Source organism: Nelumbo lutea, chromosome 1 (genome assembly GCF_056320005.1).
Source record: "Nelumbo lutea isolate HS-2025 chromosome 1, American lotus-T2T, whole genome shotgun sequence".
Taxonomy (NCBI): Eukaryota; Viridiplantae; Streptophyta; class Magnoliopsida; order Proteales; family Nelumbonaceae; genus Nelumbo; species Nelumbo lutea.
Window position 1 is genome coordinate 217,913,842 of NC_142684.1, and position 21,512 is coordinate 217,935,353.

The 21,512-nt window shown below is 36.7% G+C and overlaps 1 protein-coding gene across 1 annotated transcript; it reads right to left on the reverse strand.

Moving 5' to 3' along the window:
* Positions 1 to 143: 143 nt before the first annotated feature.
* LOC148881042 (uncharacterized) lies at positions 144 to 14,258 on the reverse strand. The gene is made up of 3 exons (XM_088963271.1): positions 13,765 to 14,258; positions 10,539 to 10,687; positions 144 to 540 (listed from the first exon to the last, which is right to left on the reverse strand). The coding sequence occupies exons 1-3, from the start codon at positions 13,948 to 13,950 to the stop codon at positions 402 to 404; spliced, it is 474 nt and encodes a 157-aa protein (XP_088819397.1). The 5' UTR covers positions 13,951 to 14,258; the 3' UTR covers positions 144 to 401.
* Positions 14,259 to 21,512: the final 7,254 nt, after the last annotated feature.

The window sequence follows — 21,512 nt, forward strand, 5'->3', positions numbered from 1 at the left end:
AATAGAATTATTGAAAACCCTGAGATATTCACATCATGCAAAAGTTTACCAACGTCAAGCAAATTTTTAGTGATCTTTAAAACCAAGCATAAAGCAACCATCTCCAGATTTAAATAAAGACAAAAATACATGGGAACCAGCACTTTTTCTAATCTTGAGTAAACATGATATAATTAACAGCAACAAAAAGTCTCAAAACAGAATTCTTTTAACTGTACAATAGGAGATAACCAATATAACTTATTTTTATATCTAACAGAAGGAATAACTTTGTCAAACTCTCACTTATCAAAGAAACTACAGCAAGTACCCTTTCCAGTTCTAATTTCGGCATATCATCTCAAGTAAAAGGATCAAGTGGCGTTTACACAAGTAAAATCACTATTCGTACATGGGCAAAATCAGTGGTCTGCATTGATTCCAAAGATTCGGACTTTGTGCATGTTGGGGAACTTGGCAACCACCAGAATGAACACCGCAAGAGTGTTGAGAGCAAGCATTGGGTGTTGGTAGTCTGTTGTATGTGAGGCTATCAAGTACCTGTTACAAAACAATGAGTGAATAAAGCATATGGTCCATCATCTTTATCACTTCATAACCATGCATGTTACCAAGTCTACCAACCCAAAAACCATATCCTTACTATATAAAAGGATACTTGTCTTGAGTTCCATGCAGGTCATAAAAGTTAAATCCAAATGCCATGTATCAGATATGGTTAACCCTTACTTGAAGGCATACATAGCACATTCTCTTACACTAGATTAGACAAGAAGAAAAGATCAACTAATCAATAATTCAAGATCTTGCATCATTGTGAAGTTGGCATTTCATATTGCAATCTGATAAAGGGTTCAACTATGATACCGGAAGGACATGATATATAAAAAACTTGTGGCCAATCAACCGGTATCATAGACGTGTCAGGTGGTATTTATCAAAATTCATGGGTGGGTTTTGATTGTCAATCTCTTCTCATACCATGTCTTTCCAGTATCATAGATTTTCCCCCTAATCAAATATATAAACATAAACACTATGAAGGTAGAACACTAGCTTGACTTTTTTACCTACAACACTGCTAGCTATAGGGCAACAATAATTTTAATAATTACAAAGACTACAAATTTATAAGAATGAAGCAGTTTTTAATACTCCAACACAAATCCTAAAACTACAAAGACACTTCTAATCCAAGAGTCAAATGATGATGATGATGATGATGAAGACGACAACGACAATGATGATAATTTTTGGACCAGGAATATCATCATGTTTTAATCGTGTTAACGTGCCGGGACAGATAATTTAACAACTATTCTAATAACACCATAACTAAGCTATAATACCTAGATAACTGTACAAGGCATCATGTTGGATGCTTGAATTTTTTGTATAAATTTCATATATGATAAGATTAATACCGAATCTAGTTGTGTCGTGCAAAAAAGAATGACTATGGTAAACATAGAACTAGAGCTAAGCTCTAGTTATCCAAAAAGAATTTGTCCACTAAGAACACAAATACCAACACAACTTATGGCTAAGCATAGGTTGAATGACTATGATACAGCAGAACTCTGTGGGCAACTGGTATGGCTTATGACTCAAAAACAATTACAGCACAACTTTTAGACAAGCAAGGCAGTTGGATAATGCATTGTATAGTTTATCTCTAGGAACCATGTTACCATTGGCACAATTTTTCAATAACTCAACCCAATCCTCCCAAAACAATGAACAAAAATAAAATAAAATAAAACCCATGGTATTATAGGGCTGCAAGCAGCATCCATTTGTCTGAGTTTTTTTTTTTTTATCAATAACACCATCTTCATTAAATTAAAAGAAAAGAGGGAAATATGGATACAAAAGGGGAGATAAAATAACTTAGCTCCCCAAAAACAAAAAACAAAGGGAATGCAAAGAAGAAAGATTAAAAACTAGCCCAAAAAACAGCTCCCTATTCACTCCTTGCTTGGCCAACCCATCCGCAAATGAGTTGGCACTCCTCTTCACCCAGCTGTTCTGAATCTAAATGTCCCTACCCAGCCAATAAGAACTGTTTTTTTTCATTGTTAAAGTTCCACAAACCACTGTCCTCTGTCTTCAACCAACTAACCACCACCTTCGAATCACCTTCCAGGATCAAATGGCTTATATTTAATTCCTTTGCTCTTCGAATTCCTTCAAGCGCTGCAAGGATCTCAACCCTAAGAGAGCCACCTTCTCTAATAGGGCCAGAGAATAAAGCAGTAACAATCCCTTCCTCATTCATGAAGACTCCTCCAATCCCAAAGGGCCCTGGATTCTTTACACTATTGCCATCAAAATTCAGCTTTATAAAGCCCGAGGGGGGAGGGGACCAAAACGGACAAAGAGTCCCCTTGCGTCTAGCAATGGAAGCAATCTCTTTCCAGTTTCTTAGCAAATCATCCACAAGAAAATCTGAAAACAACTCCATAGATTTTAGCCAGTGGACAGCCTTTAAAAGGATTCGATCTAACAATTCTTCCAATGTTCTTGTCGGAAAAAATGCATGAGTTTCTTTCTTCCCACAATGACCAGCATACTGCTGCCCTAATACACCTCCACATAGTCTTCCCTCGCTTACTGAAAAAAGGAGGAGAAAACAAACCTTGAACAGTCTCCGGAGGATACCAAGAACACCCAAAACGGGAGAAAACCCACTCCCAAACAGTTTTAGCAGACTTACAAGAGACCATGAGGTGGTAGCCAGATTCCTCATCAGCTTTACAAAGAGCACATCTATTAGGAAGTAGACAATAGTTGGGTCTCTTTCTCTGAAGTAAGTCTAAAGTGTTGATTCTTTCCAGGAAAATTTCCCAACAAAAAAAACCAACCCGAGGAGGAATAGACTTGCTCCAAATTTCCTCAACTAGAAAGGACAACCCAAAGGGGATAGGCGGCTGAATTAAGGTTTCAAAGAATGAAGCACAAGAAAAGGTACTAGAGCTAGAAAGGGTCCAAAATAGGGTGTCTTCCTTAGCAGGGTTTAGGAAGACAATCTCAAGGGAGGTTAGGCCAAGGTTCCATCCAAAGTCAGAAGTGGAGGCTGAAGGGACCAAGAAAGAAGATATGGGTTCATTTTTCAAGTCTGATAAAGCATACAAGGAAGGAAACTAGTCCTTCAGAGGAGAATCCCCGACCCAAAGTTGTTCCCAGAATTTTATTCGATTACCATTGGTTAGACCATACCTGATCCAAGGGGAGAAAACTAGAGGCAGATTGTGAATGGACTTCCAAGGAGAAGCAGCTGAAGCCCTTGCCAAGATTCCAAGATCCCAGCCATTGTCTTCCAGCCCATGAATGCTAGCCACAATCTTAGTCCACAATTTATCCCTTTCCAATGAAAACCTCCACAACCACTTCCCCAGTAGAGCCACATTCCTTTTCTTGAAATTACCAATCCCAATACCTCCTAGTTTTTACACCTAGTGACCACCTCCGAACTCACCCTATGATCTCTCTTCTCCTCTCCAGGCTCCCAGAGGAAGTTCCTTATTAATTTTTCCAAAAGATTTGAAACCTTTGAGGGGATCTTAAACACAGACAGATAGTAGACAGGTAGGTTAGCTAGGGTAGACCTAATGAGAGTGACTCTCCCACCCAAAGAAAGATAATTTCTCTTTCAGGCCGCCAGCCTCTTCTCAAACCTCTCCACTACCGAAGCCCAAAAGCTAACACTCTTAGGATTATCTCCTAAAGGGAGGCCCAAATATGTCGGGGGCCAATCCGAAATTGCACAACCTAGCTCACCTGCAAATTCCCTTAGGTCCCTTTCATTCACATTCACTCCCACCACACAAGTCTTATCAAAATTTACCTTGAGGTTAGATATCTGCTCAAAGAGTTGTATTGTCAACTTTAGATTCCGGATCCAATTGAAGTTCCCTCCTTCACAGAAAAGGAAAGTATCATCTGCATATTGTAGAAGTGTTAAGGGAACCTCCTCCCTTCCTACTCTCCACCCTCTTATCAAATTCCTTGAATCTGCTCTATGGATCAATCTCCCAAGCACATCAACAATCAGGGTGAAAAGAAATGGGGAAAGAGGATCTTGTCTTAGACCTCTCAACACAGGAAAGAAGTCAACCACAGTCCCGTTCATCAGGATAGAATAATGACAAGTCCTAACATTGCCCCAGATCCACTTACACCACCTGTCTCCAAAACCAAAACTCCTCGACACCTCCATCAAGAAAGACCAATCAACCAAATCATAAGACTTCTCCAAATCCAATTTGCAAACCACTCCCTTCTTTGACTTCCTAAAGCTCTCCAAGCTCTCATTTGCAATGAGAATCTGATCTGTGACCTGTCTTCCCTCCACAAAAGCACCTTGGTTGGGTGCAATAATAGAGGGGAGCACCTTCTTTATCCTGAGAGACAGCACCTTTGCAATGATTTTTGTACAAGCTAGTCACCAGACTAATAGGTCTAAAATCCTTTGGTTGAGAAGCATCTTTCTTCTTTGGGACTAAAGCAATGAAAGTTGAGTTCAAGCTCGGGTTTATTACACCCCTCCTGTGGAACTCCTCAAAAACTGATCTAAGATCATTCTCCAAAATATCCCAACAATCCTGCCATTGTGAACCCATCTGGACCCGAAGCTTTTGTCCTATCCATTGAGAATACTGCTTCCTTTACCTCCTCCATATCAAACATTTTTTCTAACCACTCTCTCTTCTCTGCACTTAGAGTCGGCCTATCCAATCCCTCCAACCACACTCTCCTATCCATTGAGAATACTGCTTCCTTTACCTCCTCCATATCAAACATTTTTTCTAACCACTCTCTCTTCTCTGCACTTAGAGTCGGCCTATCCAATCCCTCCAACCACACTCTCCCATTCATAGGCCTTCTAAAAATAGATTTGAAGTGGTTTACTAGAGCCTCTGCAATTTCTACCGGGTGGGACAACACTGCTCCATCAACTCCGAAATTAGAGATGAAATTCTTCTTTCTCCTCCCATTTGCCACTGAATGGAAAAACTTTGTGTTTCTATCTCCCTCCTTTAGCCACTTACACCTGGATTTTTGCCTCCAACTGATTTCCTCCTTAACCAAAATGTCCTCCATCTGCTTCCTCAAAACCCATCTCAACTTCCTTTCTTCCTCTCCAAAGGAACCTCTCTCTTCCTTTAGGTCCAAATCCTCGATTTGCTCCACCAGAACTTGTTTTCTCTCTTCTAATCTTCCAAACTCCAGCCTATTCCACTCCTTTAATTGTGATTTTAAGAATTGGAGTTTCTTGTGGAACCTCATTCCCTCCCAATCAACTACCGAATTAGCTTGCTCCCACCACTCTCTGATCTTCTCAATGAAACCCGAATGAGTCAACCACATGTTTTCAAACTTGAAAGGGGTAGGCCCAACTCCTCTTAATTCCTCCTTGACCAACACTATAGGCCAATGGTCTGAAGTAAGTCTTGGGAGAGCCCTAGAGGTAATATTGCCCCAATGTTCCTCCCAATCTATTGAGAACAAAAATATGTCCAACTTAGAGCAAATTGGCCTTGATTGAAGGTTGGACCAAGTGAAGTTATTATTTAGGAAAGGAAGTTCTTTGAGTTCAAAAGAGTCCACAAATTAGTTGAACTTCCTCATACTTGTTGTCACTCTCTATCTGAGGTTGTTGGTTTCCTCTGTAAATCTCACTACATTAAAATCCCCTCCCACACACCAAGGTCCATCCTAGAGGCCTCTAATGTCACTCAATTCTTCCCATAATTTCTCCCTCTACCTATAGTCATTGGGGCCATACACATTTGTTAGTACCCATTCATATCCATCGCCCACCTGTCTGAACTTTAGGGAGATAGAATGATCTCCAATTAGCTCCTCCACACCTATGAGTAAATCTTCCTTCCACAGGGTCACAATCCCTCTTGAGGAACCCCACGAGGGAGCAGCCACCCACTTTATACCCCTAAAACTCCACACACTCCTTGCCCATCTGCAATCAAAATCCATTCTTTTGGACTCCTGAAGCATTATCACATCCAGATTAAACTTCTTAATTACCTCTTTAATTGTCACTCTCTTCCTAATGTTGCCCAACCCCCTCACATTCCAACTTAGGATTCTCATTGAAAACTTTTAGCCTTAACCTTAACTCCTCTAAGAATTATTTAGACCCTTTTCTTCTAACCCCTTTCACTTCAAACTTCTTGTCCCCCTCAATATCTCTTTTTAATCTCTCCACTTCACTCAGCTTTCTAACCTTCATCTTGTTGTCCTCTTTTTTTTGCATGTAGGCTTTTAGATCATTCGGGTTCTTCAGCTTGCACCCCAACTTTTTCACAAACTCTGCAACTGACTCTTCCCCACTAGTTTCCTCTTTTTCTAAAGATGCACTAGCCTCACTCCTAGGAAACTTCTTGTTCCTTCTCACATTACCTCCAACTACAGCCCTTTCTGTCCCCTCCAAGCTCCCTCTCTGCAATTCCTTCCTCTCCACTTCACCCAAAAGGCTCTCTAAGATTTCCCATATTTTTGTCTCTGCAAGTTTTCTCACCCACTTCCCCCCCCCTTGTAGATGCATTGTGGCTTTCAGAACAAGGGCTTCCAACTCTTGGTTGGGAAGAGAATCTAGAACAAGGGACGCAAAGCACTCATTAGTAGCCAAAACTGAATTGACAAAGTTGAGGGATTTAACTGAGGCAGAGAAGTGAGGAGAGAGCATAGGCGAAGGAGTGGTAGTCACTTTCTTTTTTGAGAAATTAGAGCACTCTGTCTCCCCAAGTTGGGGGAAGAAAATCCCTGTCACTGTATCAACACAAAGACCCCTTTCTGTACCCAAGTATGTACCTCTCTGTGAGGTACCCTTGTTCAGCTCTGAGAAGACCCGAGCTACCTCCTTTTCGGCCTCTTGCAAAGCACTAGAACTAGGGGAGGACTCAGCCAAATTAGGGTTAAGATCATTCACCCGCTCCTCCCCCTCCTTTCCCTCCCCCATCGAATCCCCTATGAACAAACAATCCACGCTGAAAGGATCCCTGTTCTGATCTTTAGATAGAGCTTCGTCTGTCGCACTGCCTAAACTCCCACAGGCTTCCGATCTTTCATCATAGTCAGAATCTGAGCTGCAGCTTATCCAACCTTGGTCAGCCTCTTCCTTCTCTTCTGTTCTACCTCTCGAATAGCGCAGGTTCGGGCGATCAGGAATGTGTTTTTGCATGTCATCGACTGTCCATCAGACCCAGCACAGAGGACGGCGTCCTTCTACCTTGCTCGCCATCTTAGCCCCTCCACAATCGAGAGGGCAAGACCTAGACGATGATAAACGAATGTTGCCATCTATCGTCGCCCCATGCCTGCCCCGCCCCACATGATGACTTAAGTTGTCACGTGGGCTTTTAAAAAAACAACCCAAAGCCTGCCCCGCCCCACATGAAGGCTCACCCACTGAGTCGTCCGGCCTAGCCTTCCTTAAAGCCGATTCAGACGAAGACTTTGAGCACAATCGAACCTTACCCATTTTAGCCACATCAACATAGGAAGGGCCACCCTCTTTAAACAACCCAACTTCAAAAAAAAAAAAATTGAATTAGAAGCCTTAATAGGAAAGCTTCAAGACTTGGGGCACCCCTGCGACTGTTCCCCTTCCTCCGTCGTTTGCCCACACGCACCAGGCTTTCCCGCCAGCCCTTGAAGGCCACATGTACACCAACCTACAGACTCGTCTTCTCCTTCAACCTTTGTTCGTCTTCCCCAAAGCGAAGCTTCATCTTCTAAAGCTAACCAAACCTTGTACTTCAACCTCTGTTCGTCTTCCCCAGAACGAGGCTTCATCTTCTGAAGCTAACCAGACCTTGTACCAGGCATCTTCTGAGAGAACTTCGAAGGCACGTGGCAAGTTCTCCGACTTGATCCCAGCAACCTTAGGTTCCACAGCTCTCAAGTTTCTTAAGTTAACCTCCAACAGAACTCCACCCAACGTTGTGACAATTTTCCTTAGTATTTGATCATTCCAAAGGTTGAAAGGAAAACCGAGAAGTTTGATCAAGAAGTTGCCGACTCTAGATTCAACTTCATTGCAAACTGGAGCCCAGTTCTGGACCTGAATCAAACTTCCCTCTACAAGGAATGTACTGAAAATCAGTTTCTTATCTCCAGTATCTAATAAAGCTTTCTTTTCAGCAAAAGGCAACAACACTACATCTTCATCTAAGCCCAACCTCTCTGCAACTACTTCTAAAACCTTCGTCCAATCTTCTATCACCTTGTCTACCACTAGGACCACCCCCTTCTCCCAGCTCCCACTCCCTTCTTCCAAGGCTACTCGTCGGAGGACAGTCGAGCTAGACACCAAAACTTCAGGGTAATGCTTAAAGCAGGGCACCTGATTACACGGGACAGAATGATTACAATCCTTCAAGCCAGGGGCTTCTTCCACTCTCCCTTCGACCTCCAAAAGAAAAGCCTGAAGATTAAAAGCGAAGGAAGCCCACCCTCTCCGCTTCTGGCCTTCCAGAATACACAACACTTGCCTTTTGTTATTACCAAAGAGTTTGGTAACCATTATAAACCACCTGTTTCCATTCCTCTTCAGCATAGATTCAAACCTCTTACTCCCACAGGTCAACGAGTTTCTCCAACCTTATTCCCGTAAAGAATTAACAGTTCCATCTACAAAACCTTTCAACCACACACAAGCCTCCTCTGGTAGGAGAATCGTCGCCCTGCTCCCTTCTCTGATTTTCAAGTGAGCCTTCCCCTTTGTCCTTCCTTACTCGAACAGGAAAGATTTGGCTTCAATGATCAACTCCAGTCTCCATTTCCCTGCCAGCTTGAACTTTCTCTCCTCTCCCATTTGGCTTGAGAAGAGGTTTGATTCTACACACCTACTTTGCAACAAGTAGTAACAACATTATCATTGTGTAAATGGATCTGTTTGAATTCAACCTGTTTAAAGGGTGATCTAAATTTGATCCATTTATGATTGGATCGAATATGGATCCACCCCTATCTGGTCCAATATGATCCAATGCAATTTGATTTATATTGTATTCATTATTAAAATTGATTTGGGCATTGTATTTTAACTAAAGAAGTATTACATTCAAGTTTCATAAAAATTATTTTCAATTCACTTTTGCAATCTAAAACCGATATACACCGGACATATATGATTTGATTTGAATCCAAATAGTAACAAATCAAACTTGGATTTAGGTATATCTGATTCAATCCAATCTATTTGCAGCTCTAACTCATTCATTGCAAAGTAAAATACCTCACACATTACATCCAACAATTGCATGTTAGATGTTGTATCCAGCATTTGTTACATGGAATTTGAACCTAAAAAGAAAAAGAAATGCAAATATCTATCTTAATGGGCAAAGATCCAAATGATCATAAATGTGCATTTAATAGGTTTATTATATACCAAATGTCAAACTTTGATAAGTAATTCACAGGAAGTGAGTAATATAAGAATAACTGTTTATATAAAACAATTGTTAATTCTTTTAAACACCCCACGGTTTGGTCATATGCCCCATGTGTAAACCATACATCAGACATGAGCCTTGGCACCTTGCACCAAGGTGCGCCTTGAGGCTTATACACATACAAATCTGAAAAAGCAGGTATTTGTGCAGGCATATAAATCTATTATATTATATCTGCATTTACAAAAAAAAACATGCTGAATTTGTTTTATTCTATATTTTTCAAATGAAAACGTACATGAGTTAATTTTAGCCAATCACTACCAGGGAGAAAGCATTGCACCCTCCTACTAGAGTTGACATAACTCTTATCTAAGTATATAAAAATCTCTTCATTACCAATTAGAGATCTGTTCATGAGTTTTTGATGGGTGAGGCATGCTCATTATTCAGGATCAAAGAACTCCTTAAAGATGCACCATTCTTCCCCCAATTTGGTCCTTGAATTTTCCTACTGGTTCTGGCTTCACTTAATTTAGTTAGTCAAAGTAAGCTATCCAATCCCCTCATGGATCACATTGTTCATCCTTGTAAAAGTCTCTCTCTCTCTCTCTCTCTCTCTCTCTCTGATGAATAGTAGAAAGTTTATTCTCTGAGCCCATACTCTTGCCACATTTAGGAATTTAGGTCAAACTTTTTAAAAACTTAAAACATTAATTTGAAATCTTGAAATATTCTTGGGAAATTAGAACTTCCTTTTCTAGTTGTCCAAATAGCAGATTCATTTTTCCAATAATTTCAATCCAAGACCACCCCCCAAGGTATTCTAACAGCTGTCCTAAGATTATTTGCAGAAAATAACATAATTTATCTGGTGATCCTACAAATATATACACCTCAACTCAGTCATGCACTAATATAAGCAAATAAAAACATATATGCAGCCTGAATTGTTGAGTTACTATAAATTTCTAAACAATTTGCGACATAAAATATTGCACACAAAGTAAGATCTATTTATGCAATTGCCAGAAATGCTGCTCAAAATATTTATATTCATCTATTCATATTCAGAATGACCAAATTGAAAGGACAATGTCATAGTGGTATACTCACAGCACCACAGGTACAACAGTCAGAAATTTTCTATTGCGAGTGAGCTGCTTTCCATTGTCTATCTGCTCCCACCATGTCAATCTATTATAGATGCCTTGGTCTTCAGCAAATGGGGTTCCCTTCTTCCAATGGAAAAAGTGATATGTGACCTGGGCCAAAAAAAAGAAAACAAAAATCTCTTCAATCATGATATATAGAAAAACAAAGAAACTAAAATACAAGGCAAAAAAAAAGATGATTAAAAGGAAAACAAAAACAGACTGTTAGCTTGTTCAAGCAATTTATTAATAAACACAACACCAAACTCTGTTTTGTCAGAGATTAATAATTTAAAATACCACCTACTGGGAAGCATAAGGTGAGTAGCAACTAAAAGACAACAGAGCCTGACTCCAGAGAGACACAAATTCTCTCACAGAAAAGATGTGCAAACAGCAAAAAAGGTAATATAGTCTCAGCTACCAAAACTAAATTCAGCAAAATGACTAAATGCACAGATAATTATGTAAAAAAAGGCTTGGTCTCATATAACTTCTTCCAATTCAAATATAAATTCGACTCTTTTATCCTCTTTTACTGATCGTTGCCTACAAGAATTCTTGAGCACAAAATGTAGGAAGCCTAGTTATTTAAAAAGTGTGCCTCAGGCGCACCTAGGTGCACAGGCAAGGCGCATTTTAGGGTATGCACCTCGCCTAGGTCCCAGGCAGAGTATTTTCAAAAGGCACTCACCTGGTGTGCCTTGCGCTTCAGCCCAGGCATGTGCCTTTTGAAATATGTGCATTTTTTTTGTGTGTTTAGCAACATATTTACTAATGTTGCTCATTCATTCATCCTAATAAAAGATATTTTTAAAAGATACTTAAAGTGCCTTGTGCTTCAGCTCAGGTGTGCACCTTTTGAAAATCTGTGCATTCTTTTGTGCTTAGCAACATATTTACTAATGTTGCTCATTCAATCATTCACCCTAATAAAAGATATTTTTAAAAGACACTTAAAGTTATAAAACCTTTCTTTTTATAGGGATTAAGGATTTAAGACCCTGATATGGATTTGTTCGGGCTTGCCTCAAGGGGCGTGGTACAAAGGCAGCTCATAGAATCAAGAATGCATAATGTTTAACATAATATTATCTATTTGAAGTAATGCAACTGGGAAAAAAATAAAGAGATTAAGAGTTTACATGCTTGAATATGTTTTCTATGTTATGCTTGATTTTATTTTTAAATTTACATTTTAAGTACATTTTACATGTTATGTTCATTATTTTAATTGGAGATAATAGGTTTTTAAAGCATTTATTTTAAAATTTAAGTTTATATTTTTAATTAATAATTTGTTTAATATTTTAATAATTTGCATTTTTTGGATTTTTATTTTTTGGCATTTTTTTGAAATTTTTAGATTTTTTTTGGCATTTGTGTGCCTTTCTTCAAAAAAGGTGCATACAATATATGTGCAAACACCGAGGAATTCTGTCAGTTAAAAATAATAAGCATACATCTTGGCTTTAGGTTCAGAAACCAGACAATCTCAAAATGGGGGAACAATCCAAAGAAAAAAACAGTATGTCTGCTTTAAAAGCAGAAATCCATCAAATAGAAATATAAAGGTAGCAAAAAATGAGCTGGGATCTGCTCACAACAAAAACCGCCCAGCACACTTCCAACATGATCTGTGTTTGCACATCTCACATGAGACTGGGATCCACCATGTCTGCGATGTGTGGACACAGATCCAAGTTGGAATATGTTGGAACAGTTTTTTGTTGTGAGCAGATCTGGACTCACAAAATATCTAGCTTAAAGGTTTTTGGTTCAAATATAAGACAGGCTTCAATTATAAGCTATGTTAATTAATTTTATTCTGCTATCATGCTACAGATTTCATAGACTCTAAATGAAGTAGGAAACACAATCTGATGCAAGAAAGTAATTAAAGTGCAATAAAGAATGTCATTCCCTATTGCAGCTTTATCAGTCTATTTGTAGAAATATCATGACTTATAAGGTCTTTCAGATGCATTATGTTCAAGCTAAATCGTTCATCTAGTATACAAAGGTTAAAAGAAAAGTCTCATGGTAAATTGTGTGCGTGCACATTGGAAATTATATGTATGCCTAAAATGACACAGAACCACCATTGCATATGGATTCATTTACACCATTTGAGCCCATTCCATGTTTATGCAAATCAAGCTGCCAAATTGTAATCTTAGCATGGAATAATCTTCCTAAGTCGCACAGAGAACATGTAAAAGATATCGATCAACACCAAAGATAAAGAGAAAACACATGAGATGAAATGATAAACATTATCTCAAATATTCTGCAATTTGGAATCATGCATAATTGTAGAATATGAAAAAAGAGCTGTGACATATCCATCTACAAACCAACCGAAAAGTGAAAACCCTAGAGTAAACCTGGACAAACATTATATACCATGGCCTTACTATTCAAAATTCAAATTTGACTAGTTATATTGAATTGGTTCTGTTTTCTCAAACTCATATGACTATAAAAATACCAATCCCATAACTAAGTGGTTGCACCCATATAATTTCAATAGGAGCATCTATTTTCTATCACCTCCTAATGACATAATATCATATAAAGCTAAATATGGAGGATAACTCATGCAGAAGACAATGGAAAATCAGCTAACTGGTTAAGAAGAGACACTAATACCATAATATAAATGCCAGAAGAAGGTCATCCACAAAATTAAACTCCAAGGTTTTGATCAAAGTAAGAATTAAAATCAAGGAAACGAAGAACAGTTTAAGAAGTCAATTCCCATAACATATAGACTGTAGGCTGCGTCCTTATGTCACCCAATCCCACTTGTTAACATTCTCAACAGTGGTCGCAAACATGCAATAAATAAAAGGAGAGCTCAGGAATTCGCAGTCATGTCCTTTATTTTCTAAATTCAAACCCCGCCCTTACCTTTCAAGGAACAAAACCTATCCTAGAAATATCCAGAAACTATATAACACCGATCCTACAGAAAATTGAAACCTAAACCCTCCGGCCAAATTCAATATAACGGGGGGGACCCCTCCGGCCAGACGAGCAACAAAAAATTGAAACCTAAACCCTAACCCTGTGAAAAAGTCAAATCATGAAAAGATGGAACAAATCTATAATCTGAACGGGTAAACCCTAGTGCACCATGAAATAATGAGAGAGAGATGAGAAAAATAAAAAGGAGTGAAGCTTACGGCGAAATGGCAAAGATTGACGATGGTCCACGCCATGCCAGGGGTGCAGCCAAAGAGGGAAAGCACCAAGAGCCATGAGAAGAAGAGGATCAAGATGTAGGTAGTCCAGACACCAGGGTACGTAAACCACTCGGTGTTCTTATTGAGATCCGTCGGGGGCACTGCGTGTACGTACAGCTTCGACATTTTTCCCGATGAGAAGCCAATCCATCCACCGTTATCAAAATGCTTAAAAAAACCCTTGAAACACCGCCAACCAGATTATAATTATTACTATTACTAGTAATATATTTGTGATTACTGTTTTTTCTATTAAATCGAGAATAAATGGAAAAAAGGGAGAATGAAGAGAAACAAAAATCAGTGTTGAAACCCAAAGCCAAAAACAGAAAACAGGCAAACTAAAGAATAATGGGAGAGAGGGAAACGATCGTTTTTTGAAGATGTCTTTGGGTATGGGTATCAAATGATTTTGTTGTTGATGAGCGAGGGGCATTTTTCATTTATTAAACTTATATTATATATAAAAGTGTGAATATAGTGTAAAATTTTTTTAGACTAAAATTATTTTTTATTTCTTGATTTGAAAAAGGGTATAAAAATTATTTTATTATAATTTTAATGTCAGCTTTAATGGTTATTATAATAACCATATTTGTGTATTTAATCTATCTAATTATAAGGGTTGAAAATATAATTTCAATTATAACTTTTCACCTTATTTAATCCATTCTCATTCACCAATAAATTGTACTAATTAAATCTATCTCAATATTTTTAACAATATAGACTCATATATTTTAAAAGTAGTTAAAAAACAAAAACACTCTTTACCCAAGCGATGGTAAGGCAATTCAACCATTCGAATCAAATTGATAAAACTATGAATTTATAGGTAGGTAATAAAATTTTTAAATAGAAATAAATATAAAAAGATTACAAAAATGTAGAAAAATTAGACACATTTGTGATACTTTTATTAATCAAATTAAAAAAAATATGTGTAATAAAAGAATTGTTTTTATTGATAATGAAAATGAAATACATGCTTTAGAACTGACCAAAATGAAATTATTTTACTATTTGGTATAGTTCAATGCTTCAACTTTTGAGTCAAATGTATTAACATTTAATGTCATATATAAATAATAAAAATTAATAAAATATAAAAATACATAAATTTTGTAAAAAAATATTCAATAAGATGTATAATATTAATTAATTATCATATTAAACAAAAAGTAAGTGTGACATATTGAAATTATTTTTACACATAAATATAAAACAAATATAGAAAAAAATGAAGACATCTATAATTCTATATTTACACTACTATAACATTTTTTTTACTAAAATTACCCTTTATTTCTTTATTTGACAAAGGGTATAAAAGTCATTTTATTTCGGCTTTAATGGCTATTAAAACGCCCATAATTGTGTATTTAGTATATCTCTAACTATAAGGATTGAAATTGTAACTTCAATTATTACTTTTCACCTCATTTAATCCCCTTTTCATCAAGGGAGTGTTTTGTAGTGTGGATGAGAAATTTGTGGGTGTGGACTGGTCCACACCACACCCTATGGTAGGACCAGTCTACAACTATTCTGAACTGTGGACAGATTATGTAAACTGGACCAGTTCACACCCACAGTGTTCGGCGTCCACATCACACTTTTTGGTTCAATGTATCTCATATACATTTTATGAATGATCTACATAGTTGATCATAAAATGTATAATTTTTGCATTTTATATGATAAATATATTAAAAAAAGGCATCGATAAATTAATATTAACCAATAAATATTAATTTTAATAAAAATGATAGTAAAATAATTAAAAAATAAAAAATATTTCAAAAATTAAAAAAAAAATATTACTTTATTGATAAAAAACATAAAAAAATAATATTTAAAAAAGCACTGCTAGGTTTGTGCTAAAGTTATAATTAAAAATATTGTTTTATTGATAAAATATTAAAAAATAAAAAATTATTATTTTAAAATAAAAAAATTAAAAGAAAGAAAAGTATGTAGAAGAGATGTATTGTATCAAAATAGAGTGTGGAAATGCTGTGGACCGACTACATCTATAAGATATATGTGTGGCTGAGATTTTGGGTTGTGGACGGGGACGATCCATGATATAGTGTGAGTTGGTCTCATCCACAACCAACCAATCAAAGAGTTCATCCCGTGGCATGGGCTGAAATGGTCCATCCATGAAATGAATACATTACCGAATGCCACCTAAATTTTATACTTAAATTATTAACTCTCATTTTATCTTATTAAATTATATCTATGTTAATAATTTTAATAATATAAACCTATATATTTTAAAACTAACTCAAAAACAAAACCATTTTTAATCCAAATGGTGGCTAAGCTATTCAACCATCCAAATCAAATTGCTCAACCTATGAAGTCATAGTTACGTAATAAAATTTTTAAAATAGAAACTTACAAAAAATGTAAAAAAAAAAAATAGACACATTTATGATAGTGTAATAAACAAGAATTATTTTTATTGGAAATGAAAATAAAAACATAATTTAAAACTGACCAAAATGAAATTATTTTTCTATTTGGCAAAGATCAATAGTTCAAATTTTGGGTCACTTTAATGTCATAAATAAATAATAAAAGTTAATAAAAGTGTGGACGCAATGTAGTAGAAGTAGAATTAGTGGTAGAGGATTACACGGTTCCATTGCACAATGTGGTAGAAGCGGACATTGAAGAATCAGAGTGAGAAGAGATAGTTGACCTGATCAGATATCAAAGCGCTGATACAAAGGATTTAATTGATACACATAATCTATACTATATATTAAAGTGTAAATGCAATGTGAAACTTTTTTAGGACTAAAATTACCGTCTACTTCTTTATTTAAGAAAGGGTATAAAAGTTATTTTAATGCCAACTTTAATGGCTACTAAAATGATTATATTTGTTTATTTAATGCATCTCTAATTGTAAAGGTTGAAAATATAACTTTAATTATTATTTTCCACCTCATTTAATCCCCTCTCATTAAGTCTTATATTTAAAGTATTAAATCTCATTTTCTTTTATTAAATCCCATAGTTTTAATTTTTCACTAATAAATGCTACTAATTAGATCTATGTCAATATTTTTAAAAATATAATACCATATATTTTAAAATTGACTAAAAAACAAAACTATTTTTATCCAAGTGGTGGCTAAGCAATTTAACCATCCCAATCAAATTGATCAACCTATGAAGTCATAATTAGGTAATAAAAATTTTAAAATAGAAGTAAATATAGAAAAATTACAAAAAATATAGAAAAAATTAGACACATTTATGATATTTTTATTAATTAAATTAAAAATAAGTATAATAAACAAGAATTTTTATTGATAATGAAATACATAATTTATAACTAACCAAAAATGAAATATAAAAATTAATAATAAATAGCTCAACTTTTGGGTAAAATGTGTTAACCTTTAATGCCATAAATAAATAATAATAATTAACAAAATATAAAAAAATACATTAGTTTTGAAAAAAAAAAGCATTCATGCACATGTATAATATCATATATTTATATATCATATTAAATCAAAAGTAGGTGTGATACATTAGAATTATTTGTACACACAAAAATACAAAAAAAAATGTAGACAAAATTGAGCACATCTATAATTCTATATTTACACTACTATTAAAAATATGAAAAATTGTGGAACTTTTTTTTACTAAAATACTCATTTTGAATTTAGTCCATATTTAATTGTAAATTTTAAATTGTAAATTGAACTACTACTTTTCACCTCATTCAATTCCCTATATTTAAATCTTACAATTTTTTGATAAATGAATCAAAAAAGATGATACACCACAAAGAGAAAACACTACGAAATGAAGAATCTAGCCAAGCAAGTAGGTCTATCAATGATATTTGAAACTTTACAACTCAATCCAACTATCACATATTTGGGTGAGGTATTTTGTAACTAGATTTGGATTTTGAATATTTGCATTTAATTAATAATAGAAAATAAAAAATAAAAAATATATAAATTTTATAGAAAAAAATTAGATATATTATTATGGTCATTATCATCATCTAGAATTGCCCACGCACAAAGCACGTGCATGCTTACTAGTAACCTTCCCATTTTTGTTTAGACTTTAGACTTCATAATAGAAGGTTCAAAAAGGCAACTTTAATTCATCGTTCCTGCTCAAACAGAACATTGTTGAAGATTACCATTACATGAAATAGAAAAATGAGCATTTGAGAGTTGAGATCAAGCACAAAGACGAGGCAAAGTTTTTTCTTTTTTTTTTTTAGAGAGAGAATCCCCCTTGAGAGTGTGCCCAAGGGGGCATCATTCGTTACAGAGGAATCACGAAATCAGGGATGGTGTCCCAAGTAATATAATGAGAAGTAAATTTTACAACCTTATGAACAACTATATTGCATTTTCTGGGGGGAGTCCGGATCACCTGCCAACAAAATACGTTCCAACCCTCTACCAATAATATCTTAAATTGCACATCTCATACATGGCGGGTCTCACTTTTGTGGTGGGTCTCAGTTTCATGATGAAATGTGCAGTGTTAGATCTTGTTGATAGAGGGTTGGAATGCATTTTATTGCTAGAAGATCCAAACTACTCTTCTGGGAGTCCAAAAAAAGGATAAATTTCTTAAACTACCCTTATGGTTTAGCTAATTGACTAAGTGTACCCTTACCAGGGTAATTAAAAATGGACAAAAAATATAAAATGACTATTTTACCCTTAAACTCAACCAGATGGAGCCACTGGAGAGATCAACGATAACGGAGATCTCAGAGAAAAAAATGATCGTCTTGTATTGTTTTTGATCTGAACCTAGATCTGAGATAACCCTAATGAGAGCCACCAGAGAGATCGATGGTAGCAGAGATCTGAGAGAAAAAACTACTTGTTTCTAATCTAAAACCCAAATTAGAAACGATCATCTTGTATTGTTAAGATTTCATATGCACGTTGTCCGGTGAGGGAGAGAGAGATGTGAGATCCCGTCCATCGTCGAGGGACTAGTTATGGCCAGTTAGGTTCTATGCTTGACAATAGGAACTACCCAGATAATGATTAGAGGAAGAGCTCGGGTCAAAGAACCCTAACCTGAAAATCTCGGCTTCTCTCGCAAACCTTAATAGACTACAAATACTAATGCTCCAGCCAAACAAACTCACTGGAAGCATATCCGAATCATTTGGGAGCCACCTAGAACAGTCACTTGTCTTTAGGTTGCCCATGCATTGGTACAAACCATAAATTGCTGCATCAGACGATGTTGTGCTGCCGTTACCGGTGACAAAGCTGTTATACTCAGACTAAGATGCGGAGCTAGCAATGGAAGACAATAAGGAGTTGAGATTGGCATCAAAAGTTGAGTGGGTTGGTATTTGTCTGGAGAGCATCCTCCATAAATGAAAGAGTGAGTTTTGACAAAGCGGCGGTCATGGCTGGTGAGGGCTGAGAGGAGGAAGAGTAGTAGAGAGGAGATTTTTAGGGCTATTGAGATAATATTGTGGGAGGAGTGTTGTTGAAGGTTCTTCCATATCTTTCTTTTCAAACTTTGATTTATTTTTCCTTTTGCTTGTGTGATCTTTTAGATAGCTCGAAGGATCGAGACCTTTTTGGTGTTTTCCCTGTGCGGAGCCTTCTTGTGGAAAAGTGAAGTAAGCGTATATGTTCCAGCTACAACAATTAGTGCTGGAATTCTACAAATAGAAGTAATGGGGGATTTTCAAAAATTTCTTGATTTTCTAGAGGAAATCCAGATTTTCTCCTCCAACCCTAGGTAAGAGAGAGAAAAATAGAGAGAGGTAAGAGAGAAGAGACCGAAGGTCTGAGGAGGAAAGGGTTGCCAGTTAGATGAAGGGAACAAGGGAGGGGTGTAATATTGGGTTTTAAAAGAACTTTAAACGTCACATGGTCTCACGTGTATGCGGGTTTTGACGAAATACTAATGGATGTTAACATTAAGGGTAGAGTTAGTTAATTGTCAAAAATAATAGGGGTAGCATCAGTCAATTTTCAAACAGTAAGGGCACACTTAATCAATTAGCTAAACCATAAGGGTAGTTTAAAAAATTTACCAAAAAAAACCGAGCAAAAGGGGAAGCTTCTTATGAATAGCTTGTAGTCAGCGATCACCACATGGATGTGCCAGGAAGGAACATGCTCCTCTAACAGACTTTGAACAACCAATATAGAGTCCTCTTCTTCAAGTTTAATGGAAGAGAAGCAAATCGATGGCTATATAATGCTACATAGGCTTCAACTTCCTCTAGAGTATAGTAAGCAATCTTTAAAGCACGAGCAAATCAAGCAAAAATTCCCATAGTGGTCCCGAATAACCACACCAATTCCCACATGAGTATCAATCACTGCACCATCAAAAGTTAACTATGTGGGGTCGGTTTACACCATGTGAAATAGTGTGAGAATGAAGAGGAGAAACACCGGTCAAAGAAGTTTCTAGAAAGGATTCAAGTTCAGCCACTTGAGATTGAGCAATAGATAGGGGATTGAAAGGCTTGGAATCAAAAACACATTTACACCTATCTTTCCGGATATGCCACATCACAATGCTACAGTGAACAAAAAGAGAAACAGAAGAGGACATCAATCCTAATGCTAACCCCATATGTAGCTTGTGCCCAACTAAAGTAGAGGGCATCAATCATTTATTTTTTTCAATGCTCTATCACCAGTCACATATGGTTTGCATACAATTTGTCTAGTCACCCAGATTGGAGATTGGAAGAATATTGGTTAGATTTTTGATTTATACAACAACCATCAACAATAATAGAGGTGAGGCAAAGTTTCAGTCTATGTTAATATGTTTTGGCTAATTTTATGTGCTACTGAATTTCCAAATCTTAGAGTAAAAAACAAAACTAAGCAGTGACATAGATCATTTAGGCTGTGTTTGGTAGAGGTGTAAAATCAAACCAGGGTAAACTTTACACCCCGATTCGATTTTGCAGACATTTGGTAAATATGTAATTTTACACCAAAATTGGTGTAAATTTACATGTTTACTGTTTAATTGCATCTCTCTCTCTCTCTCTCTCTCTCTCTCTCTCTCTCTCTCTTAACAGCAAGTGGTAACTATCGGCGGCATCGGAGCAAATCCAGATGGGCGTTCTCTACTTGGGTGTTATCCTTCACCTCCACCACCTCCGACAAGGTTTGATTGGGGGAACTTGGAGGCCGATTCATATGGGCGTTCTCCTTCACTGCCACCACCTCTGACGGGGTTTGATTGGGGGAACTTGGAGGCCGATTTAGATGGGCATTCTCTGCTTTTGGGTAGCAATCTCCATTTGGGTGCAACCTAATTGTTTCTCTCTCTCCCTCCATGGCTGCAACATCTCGTCGTTCTTGGGTGTTTTGCTCCCGTTGTCCCTCTGCTGGTAGCATGGGTACTTGGGGATCTGGTAGACTGATGGGGCATAAGGAAGTGAAAGGCAGTGGCATAGACCTCCTCCATGGTTGTAGCATCATGCACATTGGTCATCGATCTCTTCAACTCAAGCGAGGCAGCTTGATTGAAATTCCACAGGTCGGCTTGACGAATTAGAACATGGTATCAGAACTCAGGCGAGATACCCCAGTTCCACCCTTCTCTCTCTTTCCCTCCCTCTCTGATAAATTTCCTGCTACAACAAGATGTAACCAAACAGAACGAGTGTAAATGCGCAC